The sequence below is a fragment of the Budorcas taxicolor genome, chromosome 8, assembly GCF_023091745.1.
Source record: "Budorcas taxicolor isolate Tak-1 chromosome 8, Takin1.1, whole genome shotgun sequence".
Classification (NCBI taxonomy): domain Eukaryota; kingdom Metazoa; phylum Chordata; class Mammalia; order Artiodactyla; family Bovidae; genus Budorcas; species Budorcas taxicolor.
In genome coordinates this window covers 30,227,888-30,248,761 of record NC_068917.1, presented here as the reverse complement: position 1 = coordinate 30,248,761, position 20,874 = coordinate 30,227,888, and the positions used below count along the sequence as shown (strand labels likewise).

Sequence of the window (20,874 nt, the reverse complement as noted above, 5' to 3'; positions counted from 1 at the left end):
TAATTTGGTAGTGTAATCAGGTTATGTCATTAGTCAAATCATGTTGAAAGTCTGTACCCTTGATTCCGTCCCCAAATTCATAACCCCAGTCTAATCATGATAAAAACAGACAAACTCCAATATAGGGCCATCCTATGATAAACTTGAATAGTACTCTGTGAAACTGTCAATGTCAACAAAAATAAAAGTCTGAAAATCTATCCCATCCAAGAGTTGCTGACATGACAGGTGAAATATATGTGGTATCCTTAAACAGAAGAGGATATTAGGTGAAAACTATGGAAATTTGAATAAACTAATGACTTTAGTCAAAATAGTATATGAAAATTGGTTCATTGATTTTAATATATCATTCATTTTAGTTGTTAATAATAAGAGAAACTAGGTGGGTGGGAGCGGGATACACTTTATTATCTGCTCAGTTTTTCTGTAAATATAAAGCTGTTCTAAAAAATAAAATTAGTAATAAAAAAGAAATTTAAAGTATATATTAAAACAGTTTTCCTTTTCTCTTTAAAGTATGGGAAGTATATTCCAAATTTATCATTAGTGAATTCTGAGAGATGATATCATGGAGAGACTTTCATTTATATTTCCCCTATCTATACTGAAATTTTTACACTGAATTTTTTATTCATTTTATTTGCAGAAAAATAGTTCCATGTTCAATGTTAAAAATTAAGAAAATTTATATATGTATGATGAAAATTCACCTCCATTCAGAAATAATGCTATAAATTTCAGGGTTTAGTGAAATCTATTTCTGTACCGTATTCTGTATTCTTCTATAACATGTGCTTTCTTCACTCAGCATTTATCATGTATCTTTATCAACCTTCAGCATGATTAGAACAAAGTTAAAAGCTTGGTACAATTTTGTGTTCTTTGATTCATATTCAGAATTTCCACAGGAAATGTGTACCTGTTTATAGTCCCACCGCCATGCTTTCAAGCTACAACAGTCACAAACTGAGTCTGGCCCACCTTTTAAAATTCGATTTCTCTTAGAAATTTGAATTCTTCCAGGAGAAAGCAGTGGCACCCCACTCCAGTACTCTTGCCTGGAGAATCCCATGGACACAGGAGCCTGGTGGGCTGCAGTCCATGGGGTCGCTACGTGACTGAGCGACTTCACTTTCACTTTTCACTTTCATGCATTGGAGAAGGAAATGGCAACCCACTCCAGTGTTCTTGCCTGGAGAATCCCAGGGACGAGGAAGCCTGGTGGGCTGCCGTCTATGGGGTCACACAGAGTCGGACACAACTGAAGTGACTTAGTAGCAGCAGCAGTCTTTTGAAAAGTCAGTAAATCTGGCATTAGTGCACCACATTTCTCTATGAAAACAACTGGCTATTGCTAAGTAGCTACTACCACAAATACCCTCCTTATTCCCTCAGAAATGAAAGTGACTGTGACTTGATATTTCATTTTACTTATTATTTTAAAAGTGGTCATATTACGATAAAAGTGAAATACTTCTTGTGCATGTATCCCTAGCAAAAGGGATAAAGGACAAGAGGCAGAGAAAAGACTACACTTGTGAAAAACTGGGAACATGGATAAGTTTCCTTGTCAAAGTAAAGTATATATCTGTATGTTCAACATGAATACAAAGTGTCCCTGTTGAAGGAATTCTAAAGCTGTAATTTAAAAACAAACTCATTTTACATTTTTATTTACATTATGACTCCTATGTGATCTTGAGTTAAGTACTGCTTGAATAGTATTTTTTAATTTTGAAGTTCTGTTACTGTTTTCTGAGGAATTTTAAAGGAATGCTGCCTAAATAAGAAATCTTTTATTATTATAGTAGCAATGTCCACTGTTGGACTTTTTCAATATGTTGATAAATATTGTAATTATTTCTGATTGCAGCTTCTTGACCAAACATTCATTTTTTTTACATTCTTATCTATTGTATTATAACCCACTAATGACTTAGAAAACTCATTTGTTAAAGAGCACAGGATTGCTTATTGGATATAACAATAATTAAAGTACTGTTTTTCTTGTTTTTTTTCTAAATTTTTGTTTGACTTTGAAAAATTTATTTTAAATGTCTTTGGGTAAATAATAGAATGTTAATATATTCTTTACAATTTTATTTAATAAAGCCAGAACTCCTGTTCTGAGGTTTAGGTAGCCTTTGTAAATTGTTCAGATTGGCAGGCCAATCAAAGGAAATATTTATAAGTATCACAAATTTGTTTACAAAAGAGGAAAGAATAAATAAAAGATGTACAATGGTTTAAAGGAAGAGAAAGAATAAGTCAAAAGTCTTTTAGAATTTGGGAAAAAGGTGCTTAAGCTATTTTAATTTGATGTTCAATGCAAGCTAATAGAGTATAAATTATGTGGTAAACATAAAACATAAACAACATTCTGAGAAAAATATATAGTGTTGTGACAGAATAAAGATTGGGAAACATATCAGGTGACTTATGTCACTTTTGTATGAGGAAAGTACAGTAGTATGTTATAATATAACATAGTATAATGTAATAGTATAGTATAGTATGCTATATTATATCTAGTATATATATGTAGATCTATATATATCTATACTATATATATAATAGATTATAATAGTATACTGAGATGATCCTTCTTTTTATAAAAAATATAGGTTAGAATTAGGAAAAATATGCCTATCCCCTCAAAAAAGAAAAAAGTAATCAAACTTAGAAAAAATAATATTTTTCATTGTTAGTTTGGAAAAGTTAAGCATATATATTTTTCTTAAAATCTTTAGAAATATCATTTAGGAAGGATGGGGCTATCCATATTTTAAATGAAACCTTTTTCAGGGCTATTGGATCCATATTGATAATATTAAAATCATAAGTACTGACTTTTCTTTCCTGGAAATCAACAAATACTTTGTTTCACTGTGATCTAGTGTTTTGCGTATGTATGTGAGCGAATGGTTAATTTGAAATAATGTGTGTGCATGGATTTTAATGGTCTCAAATATATTTGGTTAAGATGGTGGTACAGTTTTGTGGAATGTTAGTTTTCATGAACAGGTTTCCTACAAACTTAATTTTCCTGTGATTTCTGTTGCTAAAATGTGATGCTTACCATTAACAGTTTATCTGACATGGGAATGAGTTTCAAAGGAGAATAATGTAAACTCTGTTGACTTTAAAAAAATCTCAGTTGAGTTGTTATTAATAAATTGTAATGCATTAAAAGCTAGTTAGGCCCATAGTGCTGTTGGTTCACTTTTCTGAGACTTATATTCAGTGGTATTGCATTGAGTATTTACTGAGGAAATACTTATATGTATAATCATTAATTTGAAATAATTTTATAAGTAAGTTGTATATATCATGCATCCATGCTTTAAATTTTTTCTTCTAAAAATCTGCATGACAGACATATTTAAAAAAATTTGTATACAGACTCTTGGTTATTTTATTGAAAAATGACATTCTATAAGGATGATAGAAGCTTAGCCAATGCAGGTTTATAGTTTATTTTTGAAATGAAGTGTTGTTTCTTCAAATATTTCTGATTTATATAATATAAAAACATAAATATTTGCATGAATGTGTAAATAATGTAAGATACAAACATACTTTTTTAAAACAGGTTTCTCAACAGCCATCTTTATCAAGCTTAGAAACCTTAATGGTCTCACAGAAGTCTGAAATTGAGTATTTACAGGAGAAACTGAAAATAGCAAATGAAAAACTGTCAGAGAACAGATCTACCAACAAGGGTTCCTCAGAGAAGAGCATCTTGACAAGTACTGAAGGGAAACGTAAGGTAGGGACATTCGTCATTTTGTGAATTTGTAAGGATGAGGCTAGCAAGGCAAGTGATGAAGTTAAAAAATGAACAGCATCGTTTACTTCTCTGTTTATATTTCTGAAAGCTTTTAAAAAATATCATGTATCAGATGTTTTATAAAATCATGATTGGGACTGGCGAGTTTTCCCTTTTTGAAGATTGAGTAATATCTTCCTAATTTAATTAACTAAATTTATTAGTAGTGATATGCCTCTTTTGCAGTAAATTAACGTTCTTACATTAAAAAGTTTTGCTAAATATGCCTCATCTATCTAATCTATAGATAAATTAATCTAAGTAGAAATTTTAATGTGGTCTTAGCCCTTAACTCAATTTTCCAATTTTCAGAAGAAAAATATATCTTAATGTTTCTATTTCATTTGGGTGATATTTAAAATACTACCCATGTGGAATATAAATTATAAATTGAAATATAATATTAACATGTGCAGTTACATATTTTCAGAGTTAAAGGTATAACTGTGGAGAATAAGTAAATTTTTTGTACCATGATTCTTATTTATTAATGTCTCAGCTTTTCCTTTTCATAGTATTTATTGCTTGTTCTTATTATGCGGCAAAAGATTCTATGAAAATTGACTAGTATTAGAAGTCAAGATTATCAGATTGTAAATATATTCTTTCTATAAGAATTAAAGTAAACTTTTCCTAAAAATAAGGAGTTTAAGAGGTATATTTCTCACACTTTTTACTTCATCAATAGAAAATATTTTTTAAAGCAGAAAATCATGTTTTCAAGATAATTCTTTTTCATTCTTTTGAATTTTCCTATGAGTAAGACAAACTGTCCTAGTAAAAGAAATATTTTAAATGAGATTCATGTTTATGTGGCATTCTTATTTACTACCTCTAATATTATTAGTAATTTTCAGAAGAATGAGCTTTATTATATATATTATCTATGTATGTATATATTTAAACATAACTGCATATATGTTTCTTACAATTTTGGAATAGTTTCACGCATTGAGCTTAATTTAAATGAAAAAAAAATCCTAAAATTGAGATACATTATAGAATCTAATTTGATTTTGTGCTATATGGCTGAACTTTAAAAATGTACTGCTTTGATGTTTTATTGCTTTTTTAAAAATATCAAGAAAATTAGAGTGATGTTTTGAACAGAATTTTCTTTCTTTTTCATAAGGACATGCAGTAAGTATGAGCAATATGTTGCCCAGTTTAATAGTTGCTTTCACATATTCCTTCTCCAGATTGGTATATGAAGCTGTACATAATATAAACACACATTCTCGTCTCTAGTTAGCCACATTATAGTTAATGACCATATGGTCATTATGGTGTAAGATCTACTGTCTGTTGTATTTATATTCCTCAAGCATATTGTTCCTTCGACTTCACAGTGTGTTAAACTATTTCAAAGGGAAAGAAACCCTTTCCCTCTTGTTTCAGGTTGTCCTATCAAGTGTAACCTTGGACCCTCGAAGAGCAATTAGACCAGCCTCCATCCCCTCCTTTGTAATGAGGCTTCTTGCATTTCTGAGTCCATAACCCTTTAGTCTTCCCTAATGGGACATCATTATTCTGAAAGAAACAATGTAAATGTAAATGAATATTCTCATTAACGAGTCACAGAGAAACCTTTAGCGGTAGCACTGTGGTAATTCCGCTTGTTATTTCTCTGGTATTCCATGCAGGATTTTTTTTTTTTATAATTCATTATTAGTATTCAAAATTACTTGTTCTTTAATTTTGCATGTCTTTCATAATCCAGTGTTCCAACTAGCTCAACCATGTCCTTGTTTTATTCTCGAGGAACCACCTGTGAAACGTTCAAGGTCTTTGTCCCCAAAGAGCTCTTTCGCAGACTCAGAGGAACTTAAGAAGCTGAGAAAAGCTGAAAGAAAGATTGAAAACTTAGAGAAGGCACTACAACTAAAGGTGAACATTAAATGATTTCTTTAGTAATAACCTTGCATAGGTAAGAATATACCAAAGTAAACGTTCTTTTCACAAATTACTGGTTATCATTTAATTTTCCTGAATTTAATTACGTGTATAAAAATGTATCATCAGTGCATCTAGTTCTTAGTATTTCTGAAGATCATAAAGTAATAAAAATTTTACTAGCTGAAAACTAAATATATATTCACTATTTTAAAATTACAGGGGATATTTTGACTCAATATTGGGAATAAGTTTCTTATAGTTTCTCAGAGACAAAAAAGAACTATAGCAAATGGAAATAGAATTTCCTATAAGAAATGTGAGTTAGCAACTATGGTGACCTAGCCCAGACTACTTAAAATTGTCCTTTATAGAAAAATTACATAGCCTAAGTGACAAATAAATATGTTATTTTTTCCATTTCAACTGTATTTGTCTCAAAATATAAGACGTTTGAGTTCATGTTCTACCAGTCTTTAAAAATCATAAATCTTTATTGTTCTATCTATAAGAGTTTGTACTTTCCAACTCATAATTTGTGAATTATTTTTCTCAGAGGAAGGTGGTTGTGTGTAGGGAAGTGCTTCTATGTGGCTATATTGAGGGCTTTAATTTTTCTGTGAATTTAATATGGCTAAAGTTGTCATTCTTCATTCACAACTACTGGAAAACCAACACTATTTGAGATTTAGCCATTTAATTGAATCTCAAATAGTTTTATAATATTCTATGGAAAGGCCAATTTATACATGATGAGAATCCATATATTTAAAGCTTAGATTCTTTGTCATATAAATGATTCTTAGGAAATTGTTTTCACTTACATTTTTTGTGCAATAGAGCAAAATATAATTTAGAGGAATAGTTAATGATAAGCCGCAACTAACAGTTTTTTTCTGCTTTTCCCAAAGAATTGTTTTATATTTATTTAGAGTTAAACTGTTAGTTTGAAAACAAAGGAAAATTATCATTTATTGTTACTCTCCAAGATAAAATTGTTGCAGGAAGGGGACCCCTTCCAGGGCCTGAGAGTGGGCTCTTGTCTCACAGTGAGCAATGAATAGTCCGAAGAGTCACATGAGCTTGACAAAAAGACTTCACTGGGCAGAGGTGCCTGGGTGGAGAACAGTAGGGTAAGGGAACCCAGAAGAACTGTTCTGCCAAGTGGCTCAAAGTCTCTGGTTTTATGGCGATGGGATTAGCTTCCTGGTTGTCTTTGGCTAATCATTCTGACTCAGAGTCCTTCCTGGTGGTGTACACATTGCTCAGCCAAGATGGTACCAGTAAGAAGGATTCTGGGAAGTGGTCGGACATGTGTCATTTCCTTTTGACCTTTCCTGAACTCCTCTGGTTAGTGGTGGCTTGTTAGTTCCACGTTCCTCACCAGGACCTCCTGTCATAAAATAACTCAGGGAGATAGTTACTGTGATGCAAGGGTGGGCAGTTTCAGTCATTGTGCTTCCCCTAACAAAATGATCAGATGACATCAACTTGCTAGCGTTTAGCCTACTTGAAATTTATACCCCTGCAGTTATTTGCTCGTTCTTTTACTCATTTGTAATGTATTGGCTTATGCAGTTAGCTAAGCATTGTGCAGTCACTTTTATAACCGGCGAAAAATAATAATGCTGAGTGAGTAGTTAGAATCTAGCGTATTAGTGTAAATGTGTAGGTATACACGGGATATTATGGGCATGTTTATGATGCCATCATCCTTCTTTTGCATAATTCTTGAAATTCACATATGAAACCTTCTTCTATCCTCTGTTAATCTGATTCTCTAAAAAAACAGAAGCAATAAAATGTAATCCTTTCAGTTCAGTTCAGTTCAGTTGCTCAGTCGTGTCCGACTCTTTGCTACCCCATGAATTGCAGCACGCCAGGCCTCCCTGTCCATCACCAACTCCTGGAGTTCACCCAGACTCACGTCCATCGAGTCGGTGATGCCATCCAGCCATCTCATCCTCTGTCGTCCCCTTCTCCTCGTGCCTCCAATCCCTCCCAGCATCAGAGTCTTTTCCAATGAGTCAAGTCTTCGCATGAGGTGGCCAAAGTACTGGAGTTTCAGCTTTAGCATCATTCCTTCCAAAGGAATCCTTTAGTCTTCCCTAAATGAGATACCATTATTCTGAAATACATACATTTGTGTATGTGTGTGTATGTGTGTATATATATATATATATATATGTATATAGATAGAAGGATTGACTGATTTACTCTAACAAGAATTGGCTTATATTATCACTTGATTACGGAGTCAGAGATCTAAGATCTGTAAATGTTAAGCTGGAAATCCAGGGGAGATAATAGTATAGTTCCAGTCTGAGTCCAAAGGCCTGAGAACCAGGAGAGCTGATGATGTAAGTTCCAGTCCCATTCTGAGTCTGAAAGCAGACCAGTATCCTGGGTCAAAGGCAGTCAAGCAGAAAGAACGAATCCTTTCTTCCTCATTCTTTTATTCTGTTCAAGCCTTCAGTTGGTTGGATGAAGCCCATCAGTTTGGGGAGGGCAATCTGCTGTATTCAGTCTGTTGATTCAAAAGTTAATTTCATACAAGAACACCCTCACAGATACACCCAGAAATAGTCATTAACTAAATACCTGGGCAATCAAGATAACATAAAAATATAGCCATCACATATCCCATTTAATAGTAGAGGACCTCCACTTTGCCCCCAGAAGTCTGAGTCTTCTTGTTTTTGCCAGGAATGAGTAGAGCAGTTTCAGACATTTTTAGATCTATTTTCTTCCACTTCTTGAATTTCTTGTTTCACAGAGTCTCAGAAACATACTAATTTATCTCCTCATTCTTTTTTTTCTAACAACAGCTCTTTGGGATGAGGCCTCAAATTTACTTTTACAGTAAAATTATTTTTCATATAATTTCTTTTTCATTTATATTTTTATGTATCTTCTTTCAAGTTAATTGATAATCTTGAATTTGAAATGTTTGTTTTCTTTCGCAAATTTGCAAAATAAGCAAAAAAAATGTGAACAAATTTTGTTTCTTTGTATTTTGTCATTTAGAGGAAGAATTTTTCATTTTAATAGAACAAAATAATTGAATGAAAAAGGCAATCTAAGGGCATTTAGCAAAATGTCCACCAGGCTCCTCTGTCCATGAAATTCTACAGGCAAGAATACTGGAGTGAGTTGCCATTCCCTTCTCCAGGGGATCTTCCTAACCCAGTGGTCGAACCTGGGTCTCCCACATTGCAGGGGGATTCTTTACCACCTGAGCCACCAGGGAAGATCTTGGGTAAATAAAATATGTATAGTAAAGCAACTCTAAGACAAGTAGTTGTGAACAGGGCACTTTTTAATTTACAACCTGACTTTAATGAGTATAACTCATATTTAATGAAGACAGAGACCTGTTTATATTTCTCCAGTATTAGGCAATATTACTAATACTGTCATTATTACTCATGTACATGTGAGTATAAGATAGGAAATGGTGATGTGTTTGTGTTTCTTTCCTTAGGGCTCCTGTGACAAGCTACAATTAATATAAACTGGCTAGCTTAAAAGAACAGAAATGTATTGTGTCAAAGTTCTGGATGCTAGAAAAGTCCAAAATCAAGCTGTCAACAGGGTTATTAGTTCCTACTGAAGTCTGTGTGGGAAGAATCTATTCCATTCCTTTTCCTGATAGATGGCCTTCTCCTTATGTCTTCACATCACCTTCCCTCTAGTAATGTCTCTCTCTGTCTAAATTTCTCCTTTTTATGAAGACCAGTCGTATTGGATTAGGACCCACCCTATCTCATTTTGGAGCTTCCCTAGTGGTTCAGACTATAAAGAGTTCACCTGCAATGCAGGAGACCTGGATTTGATCCTTGAGGCAGGAAGATTCCCTGGAGAAGGAAATGGCAACCCACTCCAATATTCTTGCCTGGGAAATACCATATTCATAGGAGCTGGGCAGGCTACAGTCCATGGAGTCGCAATGAGTCAGACACGATTGAACAACTAACACTTTCACTTTCTCATTTTAACTTGCTTACCTCTATAAAGATTCTATCTCCAAACAAAATCACAGTCACCTTCTGAGGTAGTAGGGGTTAGCACTCCAGCATAACTTCTTGGAGAGATTTATTTCAACCCATAACAGTGTCTTGCAGTTTTTAAAATACTTTCAGATCATGGAGCTCCTTTTGAAGAACATTCCCCACTACTACACATTGAATATTTGAATACCCTTACCATGCTGGTATTCTTTTGAATCCTGTTCTGCAAGAAGCTAATGGGAACATGACAGACAAAATGTTCTTTGCTTAATTATATAAGCAGTGGATTTATATCTGTTTTTGTGATCCTGATGGCATCACCAACTCGATGGACGTGAATTTGAGTGAACTCTGGGAGTTGGTGATGGACAGGGAGGCCTGGCGTGCTGCGATTCATGGGGTTGCAAAGAGTCGGACACGACTGAGTGACTGAGCAGAACTGAACTGAACATATCAATGTGCATTGTGAATCTATAGGAAGGTAGGGATATAGTGTTTCCCAGATTTACTTTATACCTATTAATATTTCCTCAAGGACTGTTATTCCATGGAAGTTACTCTGGGAAACACTAAAGATAAAAGACATGCTCCATGGCATGGTAGGTACCTTTAGGGTTCCGGGTTGATCACCATGATGGATTGAAGGAGGAAGGGAAGGTAAAAGAAGTTTTAGGAGCCTGTGTTGCATATGTATATAAACTCTGATACACTGATATGCTATTTGTGCATATTATTTTAATACTGAATATTATATAGCTGTTAACACACTGTCTTACTAAGCTCTCTTGTGGCTACTTGTATCTGTTTTCAAGAGGGCAACCAATGTTGTAATTGTAGAGACAATAGTAATAGAGATGTAAGCTATTATTATAAAACTACTATCCATTTTCAAATCCTGACTTCATGGGTATAGTGAATTATAAAATATAATTTAGAAAACAAAGCATCAGAGCTTTATGAAATTCCTACTGTCCTTAAATTACCAGTGCCATGAATCTCTGTTTTACTGACTTTCATGCATTTGGCAATTTTATTCTTTTAGGACTTTTCTATGCCATTTAATAACATCAGTATGTCCTCCAATATGCTACTGGAGATCAGTGGAGAAATAACTCCAGAAAGAATGAAGGGATGGAGCCAAAGCAAAAACAATACCCAGTTGTGGATGTGACTGGTGATAGAAGCAAGGTCCAATGCTGTAAAGAGCAATATTGCATATGAACCTGGAATGTCAGGTCCATGAATCAAGGCAAATTGGAAGTGGTCAAACAGGAGATGGCAAGAGTGAACGTTGACATTCTAGCAATCAGCGAACTAAAAGGACTGGAATGGGTGAATTTAAATCAGATGACCATTATATCTACTACTGTGGGCAGGAATCCCTTAGAAGAAATGGAGTACCATCATGGTCAACCAAAGGGTCCGAAATGCAATCGAAAAATGACAGAATGATCTCTGTTCATCTCCAAGGCAAACCATTCAATATCACAGTTATCCAAGTCTATGCCCCAACCAGTAATGCTGTAGAAGCTGAAGTTGAATGGTTCTATGAAGACCTACAAGACCTTTTAGAACTAACACCCAAAAAAGATGTCCTTTTCATTATAGGGGGACTGGAATGCAAAAGTAGGAAGTCAAGAAACATCTGGAGTAATAGGCAAATTTGGCCTTGGAATATGGAATGAAGCAGGGCAAAGACTAATAGAGTTTTGCCAAGAAAATGCAGTGGTCATAGCAAACACCCTCTTCCAACAACACAAGAGAAGCCTTTACACATGGACTTCACCAGATGGTCAACACTGAAATCATATTGATTATATTGATTGCAGCCAAAGATGGAGAAGCTCTATACAGTCAACAAAAACCAGACCAGGAGCTGACTGTGGCTCAGATCATGACCTCCTTATTGCCAAATTCAGACTTAAATTGAAGAAAGTAGGAAAAGCCAATAGACCATTCAGGTATGACCAAAATCAAGTCCCTTATGATTATACAGTGGAAGTGAGAAATAGATTTAAGGGCCTAGATCTGATAGATAGAGTGCCTGATGAACTATGGACGGAGGTTCATGACATTGTACAGGAGACAGAGATCAAGACCATCCCCATGGAAAAGAAATGCAAAAAAGCAAAATGGCTGTCTGGGGAGGCCTTACAAATAGCTGTGAAAAGAAGAGAAGCGAAAAGCAAAGGAGAAAAGGAAAGATATAAGCATCTGAATGCAGAGTTCCAAAGAATAGCAAGGAGAGATAAGAAAGCCTTCCTCAGCGATCAATGCAAAGAAATAGAAGAAAACAACAGAATGGGAAGGACTAGAGATCTCTTCAAGAAAATTAGAGATACCAAGGGAACATTTCATGCAAAGATGGGCTCAATAAAGGACAGAAATGGTCTGGACCTAACAGAAGCAGAAGATATTAAGAAGAGGTGGCAAGAATACACAGAAGAACTGTACAAAAAAGATCTTCATGACCCAGATAATCACAATGGTATGATCACTCACCTCGAGTCAGACATCCTGGAATGTGAAGTCAAGTGGGCCTTAGGAAGCATCACTGTGAACAAAGCTAGTGGAAGTGATGGAATTCCAGTTGAGCTATTTCAAATCCTGAAAGATGATGCTGTGAAAGTGCCGCACTCAATATGCCAGTAAATTTGGAAAACTCAGCAGTGGCCACAGGACTGGAAAAGGTCAGTTTTCATTCTGATCCCAAAGAAAGGCAATGTCAAAACATGCTCTAATTACCGTACAATTGCACTCATCTCACATGCTAGTAAAGCTCAAAACTCTCCAAGCCAGACTTCAGCAATCCGTGAACTGTGAACTTCCACATGTTCAAGCTGGATTTAGAAAAGGCAGAGGAACTAGAGATCAAATTGCCAACATCCACTGGATCATGGAAAAAGCAAGAGAGTTCCAGAAAAACATATCTTTCTGCTTTATTGACTATGCCAAAGCCTTTGTGTGGATCACAATAAACTGGAAAATTCTGAAAGAGATGGGAATACCAGACCACCTGACCTGCCTCTTGAGAAACCTGTATGCAGGTCAGGAAGCAACAGTTAGAACTGGACATGGAACAACAGACTGGTTCCAAATAGGCAAAGGAGTACGTCAAGGCCATATATTGTCACCCTGCTTATTTAACTTATATGCAGAGTACATCACGAGAAACGCTGGGCTGAAAGAAGCACAAGCTGGAATCAAGATTGCCAGGAGAAATATCAATAACCTCAGATATGCAGATGACCCACCTTTATGGCAGAAAGTGAAGAAGAACTAAAGAGCCTCTTGATGAAAGTGAAAGAGGAGAGCGAAAATGTTGGATAAAGCTCAACATTCAGAAAACGAAGATCATGGCATCTGGTCCCATTACTTCATGGGAAATAGATGGGGAAACAGTGGAAACACTGTCAGACTTTTTTTGGGGGGCTCCAAAATCACTGCAGATGGTGACTGCAGCCATGAAATTAAAAGACGTTTACTCCTTAGAAGAAAAGTTATGACCAACCTAGATAGCATATTCAAAAGCAGAGACATTACTTTGCCAACAAAGGTCCGTCTAGTTAAGGCTATGGTTTTTCCTGTGGTCTTGTATGGATGTGAGAGTTGGACTGTGAAGAAAGCTGAGTGCCGAAGAATTGATACTTTTGAACTGCGGTGTTGGAGAAGACTCTTGAGAGTCCCTTGGACTGCACGGGGATCCAACCAGTCCATTCTGAAGGAGATCAACCCTGGGATTTCTTTGGAAGGAATGATGCTAAAGCTGAAACTCTAGTACTTTGGCCACCTCATGCAAAGAGTTGACTCATTGGAAAAGACTCTGATGCTGGGAGGGATTGGGGGTAGGACAATCAGGGGATGACAGAGGATGAGATGGCTGGATGGCATCACCGACTCGATGGACATGAGTCTGAGTGAACACCAGGAGTTGGTGATGGACAGGGAGGCCTGGCGTGCTGCGATTCATAGGGTCGCAAAGAGTCAGACACAACTGAGCGACTGAACTGAACTGAACTGATGTCCTTTGAGTACAGTTTATTTCTTTATTTTTCAATGCTCTAATATTCATTAAGTTTATACCTTCTGCTGAAATTATACATCATGGATTCCTTGGTATTTTATAAAAGTGTTTTTTTTAACTTAAAATACCTTGCTATCAGACTCTGAAGATTGAGCCTCTATTTCATTAAGTGTTCATGCTCTTATTGCCGTATACTGTCAAGAAGCCTTTGAGGAAACTAGATGATTCGATCCAGAATCATTTATGTTCTTACCAACTCAAAAGTAGAATTATAAACATCATTAATGAAAGTAAATTAATACAGCTTTGCTATTTTCTAGTGTTTTAGCCATTACGACTTGTTTGTACACAGAAGTTAGAGCCTCTAGTTTAGCTAGTTTAATTGCTAAATATACAAGAAGGTATCTGTAAATATTTTATTGAATGACCAAATAAGTGGACCTAATTCAGCGACAGTCCATGGGGAACTTTGGGATGTGTCCTCAAAGGAAAATGTAGTAATTAGTGATATTAAATGTATTTTTCAGTTTTTATAGTTGATTTTGTTCTCAGATCTTTGAGGATATTTCCCAAATGATGTACTGTTGTTTAGAGTTAGGCTATCCTAAGGCCAATGGGACTTTAAGAATAATATTGCAAGCTACAGTAAGCTTGAATTTGTTAGAATAAGAAAAATATTAATTTGATTATTTTTTTAAAATAATTCTTTTGAGATATCCAACTTTTGACTGATAATTTCAGCCAGCATCTGCTCTTGCAATTAAATTGGGAAAGTCATTTTTCTTTGAGCTATATATATACTCTATCTTATATTTACATTTTTATAAAATTTTACTGTCTGTTTCTGAAGTAGGCTAAAAAATGATAGTCTCTAGGACCAATTTAACCCATGTATTATAATTTGATAACAGTTTTCTCAAAGCAGAAAAATATAATTATTTTAAATTGTCTATCAAATGTATTTACCAAATAATATTTAGTTTGATTTTAATAGCTTGGATTTTAAGAATTTTATAAGAATTATGTTTTAAAAAATTTTATGAGAATAAAATAATACAAATTTTTAAGAATTATTAGAATTATATAAACATTCTAGGGGTAGGTATAATTATGACTCATGTAAAATTAAAGGAGAAAGCTTATCAATAAAACTGTTTTCTATAATCACTACTTAATTGAAGGAATCACTTATTTCAGTTACTGTAAGAAAACCTAAACTATTTACTGATAGTGGGTATATTATGCTAAAGTTTTAGGAATCAGAAGTGGCCACATCAGGTTCTTTGATTAACTGCTATGCCTAGTACAGAGCCTGCTACATGGTGATTGATATGTAGAACTCAGGAAGTTTTTATTGAGATGTTGTTTAATCACTAAGTTGTGTCCCCATGGACTGTAGCACACCAGGTTTCCCGTCCTTCACTATCTCCTGGAGTTTGCTCAAACTCATGTCCATTGAGTCAGTGATGCCATCCAACCATCTCGTCTTCTGTCACCCCCTTCTCCTCCTGCTTTCAATCTTTCCCAGCATCAAGGTCTTTTCCAATGAGTCGACTCTTCACACCAGGTAGCCAAAGTATTGGAGCTTCAGCTTTAGCATCAGTCTTTCCAATGAATATTCAGGGTTAACTTCCTTTAGGATTGACTGGTTTGGTCTCCTTGTGATCCAAGGGACTCTCAAGAGTCTTCTCTAGCACAACAGTTTGAAAGCATCAATTCTTCAGTGTTCAGTCTTCTTTTTTGAGTCATAGTATAGTTGATTTCTACTTAAGAATTAGGGAAAGTATTGGATATAGTTTCAATGATTAATGGTAGCTGAGGCAGTACTTAAAAATGCTAAAATAATGACAGTACTCTGAATAAGAAACTCAACTTGTTCCAGTAATTCAACAGAAAATTATTGTGAAAGGTAATATAAAATTTGGATATCCTATTCTATTAATATTTAATTCTTGGTCAATCTTTTAGGTTCTTTTTACTCAGAATTTCTAGGGATTCTAGCACAGATGTAATAATTCCACAACTGTGCATTTGTTTGTAATAACTTTTAAGAAATTTACTGTAAAATAAGAGTTTATGAGGGAAGGACTTTAAGTCAATGAAGAAGAATCACACAAAACTATTTTTAAAATTGTCTAACAAAGTATTCAGTTTATATGCTGATTTCAAAATTGTTTTGACATGAATCTAATGTATGTAAATTTCTTATAAATTTTTTTATTTATATTATAATGTATCTTATTTAAATGCCTCATAAATTAGATTCATTCATAAAAAGAATCCTAATAAGAATATTTAACTTTTATTCATTTATGAGGAAGATTATTGGTTATCATTCTTATATTTGGCTAACTTAAATTATTTCCCATCTGTAAAAATGGGAAGTTTATTGGTCAAAGAGGTCAGATTGTTTACCAACAGTATGGGAAACTCAAGATCAAAATTATATCATTCTTTGTGTCTTAGAAGAAGAGATATCAGTAGCTTCTATTTTGAAGATGGAGAAATTGAAACACACTGGATTTAAGTAGATTGTCAAGGTAAAATATAGTAAATTTGAGCAGCAGGTGTTGAAGTCTTAGCAGCACTTACCACCCTGCATATAATAGGTTCTTAATATATGGTTCTTCAGTTAAAACAAAACTGAATTCAGTATCTTGAATTTTTAATCATGATATTACACCATATGACTTTTTAGCAAGTAACTCTGCAGTGACTATGATTAATATCTCCTAAAAGTCTTCAGGTTAACATTTATTCTAATTTCCCCTGTTAAGAGACAGCATTTTTGTCAAGCACTTGCATTCCCATATGATGTACAGATGACCACTTGGTACACACATGGCTCAAATACTTCCTAGTAACTACTTAAGATAATTATTGAAGTTATCCTACTAGATATATATTCAGAGTATAATGGCAACATATCTATACTGTTGAGACAGGTAGAATTGCAGTAAGATAATGCAGACTCTATAAGATATTATCTCATTGTTGGAATGAGAGACCGATAAGTCAGTGGAACCATAAATTTGGCTTATAAATGATAAGGGCATCAGAGTTAGTTCTTGGGAAGAGGACAGAGTAAAAAGCTCGCTTACTTCATGCCTCTCTTGGGCAAGAACAGACCTGGGAGCTTTACCTGTATGTTACTTTATTTAATTTTGTTATCATGGTATAAATTTCTGTGTTCTTTTACACATTCTATAGTAAAAAAAAAATTGAATTAATTTAAATAGTGTTCTTAAGATTATGCAGCTACCAGGAGAAAACTTCAAGAATGGAATTCAGATCTTTCTGGCTGCCATGTTCCCACTCCTCTCAGCTTACTATATTAGAGAGTACCGGTTACCTGCACTGAATAAATATGCAAGTTCTTTCATACAGAAAATGAAGAGTTTAAAAAACAGATTTGAAATGACCAAGGGTAAAATGAAAGACTCATCACATTACTTATTTTACTTTGAGAAACACAGTTCATGAGTAACATAAATACATCCCCTGAGGACTGACAATTTGGCCTATATATATGTTCATTTTGTGGTCATGTTGAAAAGTAAAGATTTATGCATGCATTTTATTTAAAACATTTAGAAGTCATTGACTATAACTGTCTACCCTAGTAATATTTGAACTGTCTATTCTGATTTCTTCAAGAGTGCTAAGTCCAACTTTCCCATTTCAGTTATTTATGTTTCAACCCAAAATGTTAAACTGGGTCACTTTTAACATAGGTCCAAACTGATTTTCTTCCTTCTGTGTAATCTTTGTGCCTTTTAACAAACTAATTATGAATCCATGGGTTAGAGAACTGGTCTTACTATGATTAGTGTCCTCGTACTAATTATATGTGCACTTACAACTAACAAAATAGTCATGCTTTATGTATGGACAAATCTTTGGAAAAGAAAAAAATTTTAATATGTAAGATTGATACAGAAATATGTGTATATATACTAATTAACAAAAAGGAAAGGAATGAAATTAATTTGATGCCAGAATTTTGAGATTACTTAAATGATTTTTCAAAATGCAGTGAATCAAGTAAACCTGTTCTGTGACTTTAGGATTAAATGATCATTACATTAATTTATTTGTAATAAATTATAAATAAATCACAAATTTATTTCTGCTTAAATGATTATTACAAATGAATTTATATTTACATGCTATTTTCTTTTGAATTTTATACTTAGATTGGTAGCCTTTTATCTGTAACATTATGCTTATATATTCTTCAAACTTGTATACTTGCTTTTTTGTGTTCTGCAGAACCAAGAAAATGATGAGCTAAGAGATGCCCATGAAAAACGCAAAGAAAGGCTACAGATGTTACAGACCAACTACAGAGCAGTAAAAGAGCAATTAAAACAGTGGGAAGAAGGCAGTGGCATGTGAGTTACATAGCTCATAAAGGCATTTCCCTAAATATTAAATGGAACAGGGTAGCATCATATAGGTGCTTTAATAGCTTTTGTTTGATTTTAAAGAAATCATTTCATAGTCAGATCTTTAGTGGAAAATTTTTACATAGAGAATGTAATAAATGAAAATAGAAATATATTTAAAATAACTATTCATTTTCCTAAAATTTGCAGAAATCATGAGCATAGGTGATGAATTATTATATGCACTTTTAATATCTATAGAATAACTTAATAAAAGTATATCTTAAAGAAAAAATGGTTCATATCAATGTGCTTGAAAAACTACTTAAGTAAAACGCTGATGCTACAAAGTATATAACTCAGTTTACTTTTTATTTGAAATATATGAGAAATATGAAATTAACATGTATAGTTAACTGTCTTAAAACTATTTCAACCTAGTATGCAGTTTGAAAATCTTTACTATCCATCAGTTAGTTCTGCAGCTTATCTGAATGAATGGGCGGTCTCAGTTCAATTGCTCTGAACAGGTGTTCAGATCTTGGTTAGTCGTAAGTGGCTCCCCTGTTAACAGTATCAACAGAGGGCAAAGGACTGAATGAGTACAGAAAAATCTACTACCCTCTCATCTTCTGAGATGGATCCTTTAGGGCAATGTTGATGATACACATTGGTCTGTTCTATAGAGAAATACTGTCTCTAAATTGGCCAGTACAGCACTTTTACAAAATAAAAATGAAGAGTTTGTTTTATGTACAGAAAATGAGAACATAAAGGCATTTGGCATGCTTTGTAGATAATTGTCACATCTAATTTTTTCTTTGAAGAACGGAAAGTGTTTCATATCACTTGTCAGTAAACCAATGTTAAATCTCTCTGTCCTGGGTTTAGCCTCTGCGACTTAGCAGGCACTTAACTTTTTAGTAGTCACCAGAAGGATGAAGACTACTTGCTAACTATCTGATGTTTACTGATAACTGTTTTTTTTTTAAGACAAAACACATAAACCACAGTCAGACTGGTTGGCAGCAAGTTCTCGATGTGTTGATTGCTTATAGTCCTTTTTTAGAAACTGATATTTTTGCAATGTATGTTTTGTTACTAGTAGAATGAATGAGAGAAATAAGACCAGAGAATATCATGTGTCCACTTAAAAGTTTACTTTCCATAGTAGCAGTTTAGCTTTTTAGGAAATCATGATCTAGGATTTCAATTTCTACATGCTTAGTTTTTAGGAAATTAATTCCATAGTGTACCTCAGTAGAAACTGGGTAGCTATGTGGCACTAGCTGTACTTCATGAGAAGTCCCAATTCAAAGTGATTACCCTGAAGTTATGGCATGAATATCATTAGCAAGTTAATTTCAATAAAAAGTCTCATGTCATTTGCCCCAAAAAAGATACTTGGTTAGTAGATATTTTTCAATCTTAGGGAATATATAAATGAATTTTATTGCACTTTGAACATGTTAAGTAAGGAAGCAATTTCATTTTAAAAATAGGATGGAAATCAGGAAAGTAAAGAGAGCAGATCCTCAACAACTTCAACAAGAAGATTCTGATGCTGTATGGAATGAACTGGCCTATTTCAAACGGGAGAACCAGGAGCTAATGATTCAAAAGTGAGTTTGTTTTTTTTTTAATAATGTGTACTTAGGTAAACATCTGAGAGAAATGTTTTCTATCTTAAAGGCCATGAGAGAAATTCCTTATAAAATTTGGAAAGTGAACTAATCTGGTTTGCCAGTAAAAGTAAAGAGAAAAGATTGACTTTTTAATATATATGTATGTATAATGCAATAACAAGTTGCACATTTGCTAGCTCTTGCTGAAACTGTATTATATGATCTAGGGATTGTGTTAATTAATGTGGCTCTCATCTGTTGGAGGTGTCGCTCTTCATTAGCCTGTATTTTAGACACTGCCGTGCTTCATTTCTGGAATGAGGTGGAGAGGGGATAACCTAGCCAGCCATCCTTGTTTGATCTCCTAGATACATACGCGATGCAGAATGCCTGAGCTCTCTTGGTTCCCTGCCCTGTCCTGCTAATCCCAGCTGAGCTCATTATGGTGTAGCCTTGCTGCTATTCTTGGAGCCAGAGCTGTCCAAGCTAATTACTGGTAGCAGCAGAACTGCCTGTTAAGGGTCTGGTATGGATCTGCTAACATGGTCCTTGGTAGTGACCTGCAAACGACACGAGGGAATTGCTTTCTTTCTTGCTGTGCACTGTGTGTCCTTTGGGCTTAATGCTGATCCCTCCACATAGGTCTTTTAGCTGCCCTAAGTATAAAACTTGATGAAGGATACTCATATTTTAGAAAACATACAGTTTGCTTCCTTGATCTTCTAATTCGCAGTCTATTATATTCAGCTTGCTATAGAAAGAGCACTTTTTTTTGGAAACAAAAAACAGTTAGACCAACATAATTAGCCTTTTTTGCTACTTAACTATTTCTTTATTTAGAGTTAATCTTTGGTACTCAGATTATGTGATTTTTTTTTTGAAAGACAGGATGTCTTTTAGATTACTAGAATTTAGTGTCATGTGGTATAATGTAATTAAATATCATTGAATTGTCATACCTGTATTAGAATCTTATTTTACATGTTACATAATAATACATGTAACTAAAGTTACCACCTTTTCCATGTAATGATAAACTTTTGAAGAAATGATCATATCAGATTTAAATATATACCTCTAATTATCTCTTAAAATGTACTAC

At 34.2% G+C, this 20,874-nt stretch overlaps 1 protein-coding gene across 1 annotated transcript in view; it reads left to right on the top strand.

The window, feature by feature from the left end:
• The window catches only part of CNTLN (centlein), a 362,865-nt gene that overhangs the window by 194,440 nt on the left and 147,551 nt on the right, over positions 1–20,874 (top strand). Inside the window, exons 9-12 of the mRNA XM_052645165.1 lie at positions 3,596–3,772; positions 5,594–5,719; positions 18,032–18,153; positions 19,650–19,769. Of these exons, the coding sequence (XP_052501125.1) occupies positions 3,596–3,772; positions 5,594–5,719; positions 18,032–18,153; positions 19,650–19,769 (545 nt within the window). The remainder of the gene's footprint in view (positions 1–3,595; positions 3,773–5,593; positions 5,720–18,031; positions 18,154–19,649; positions 19,770–20,874) is intronic.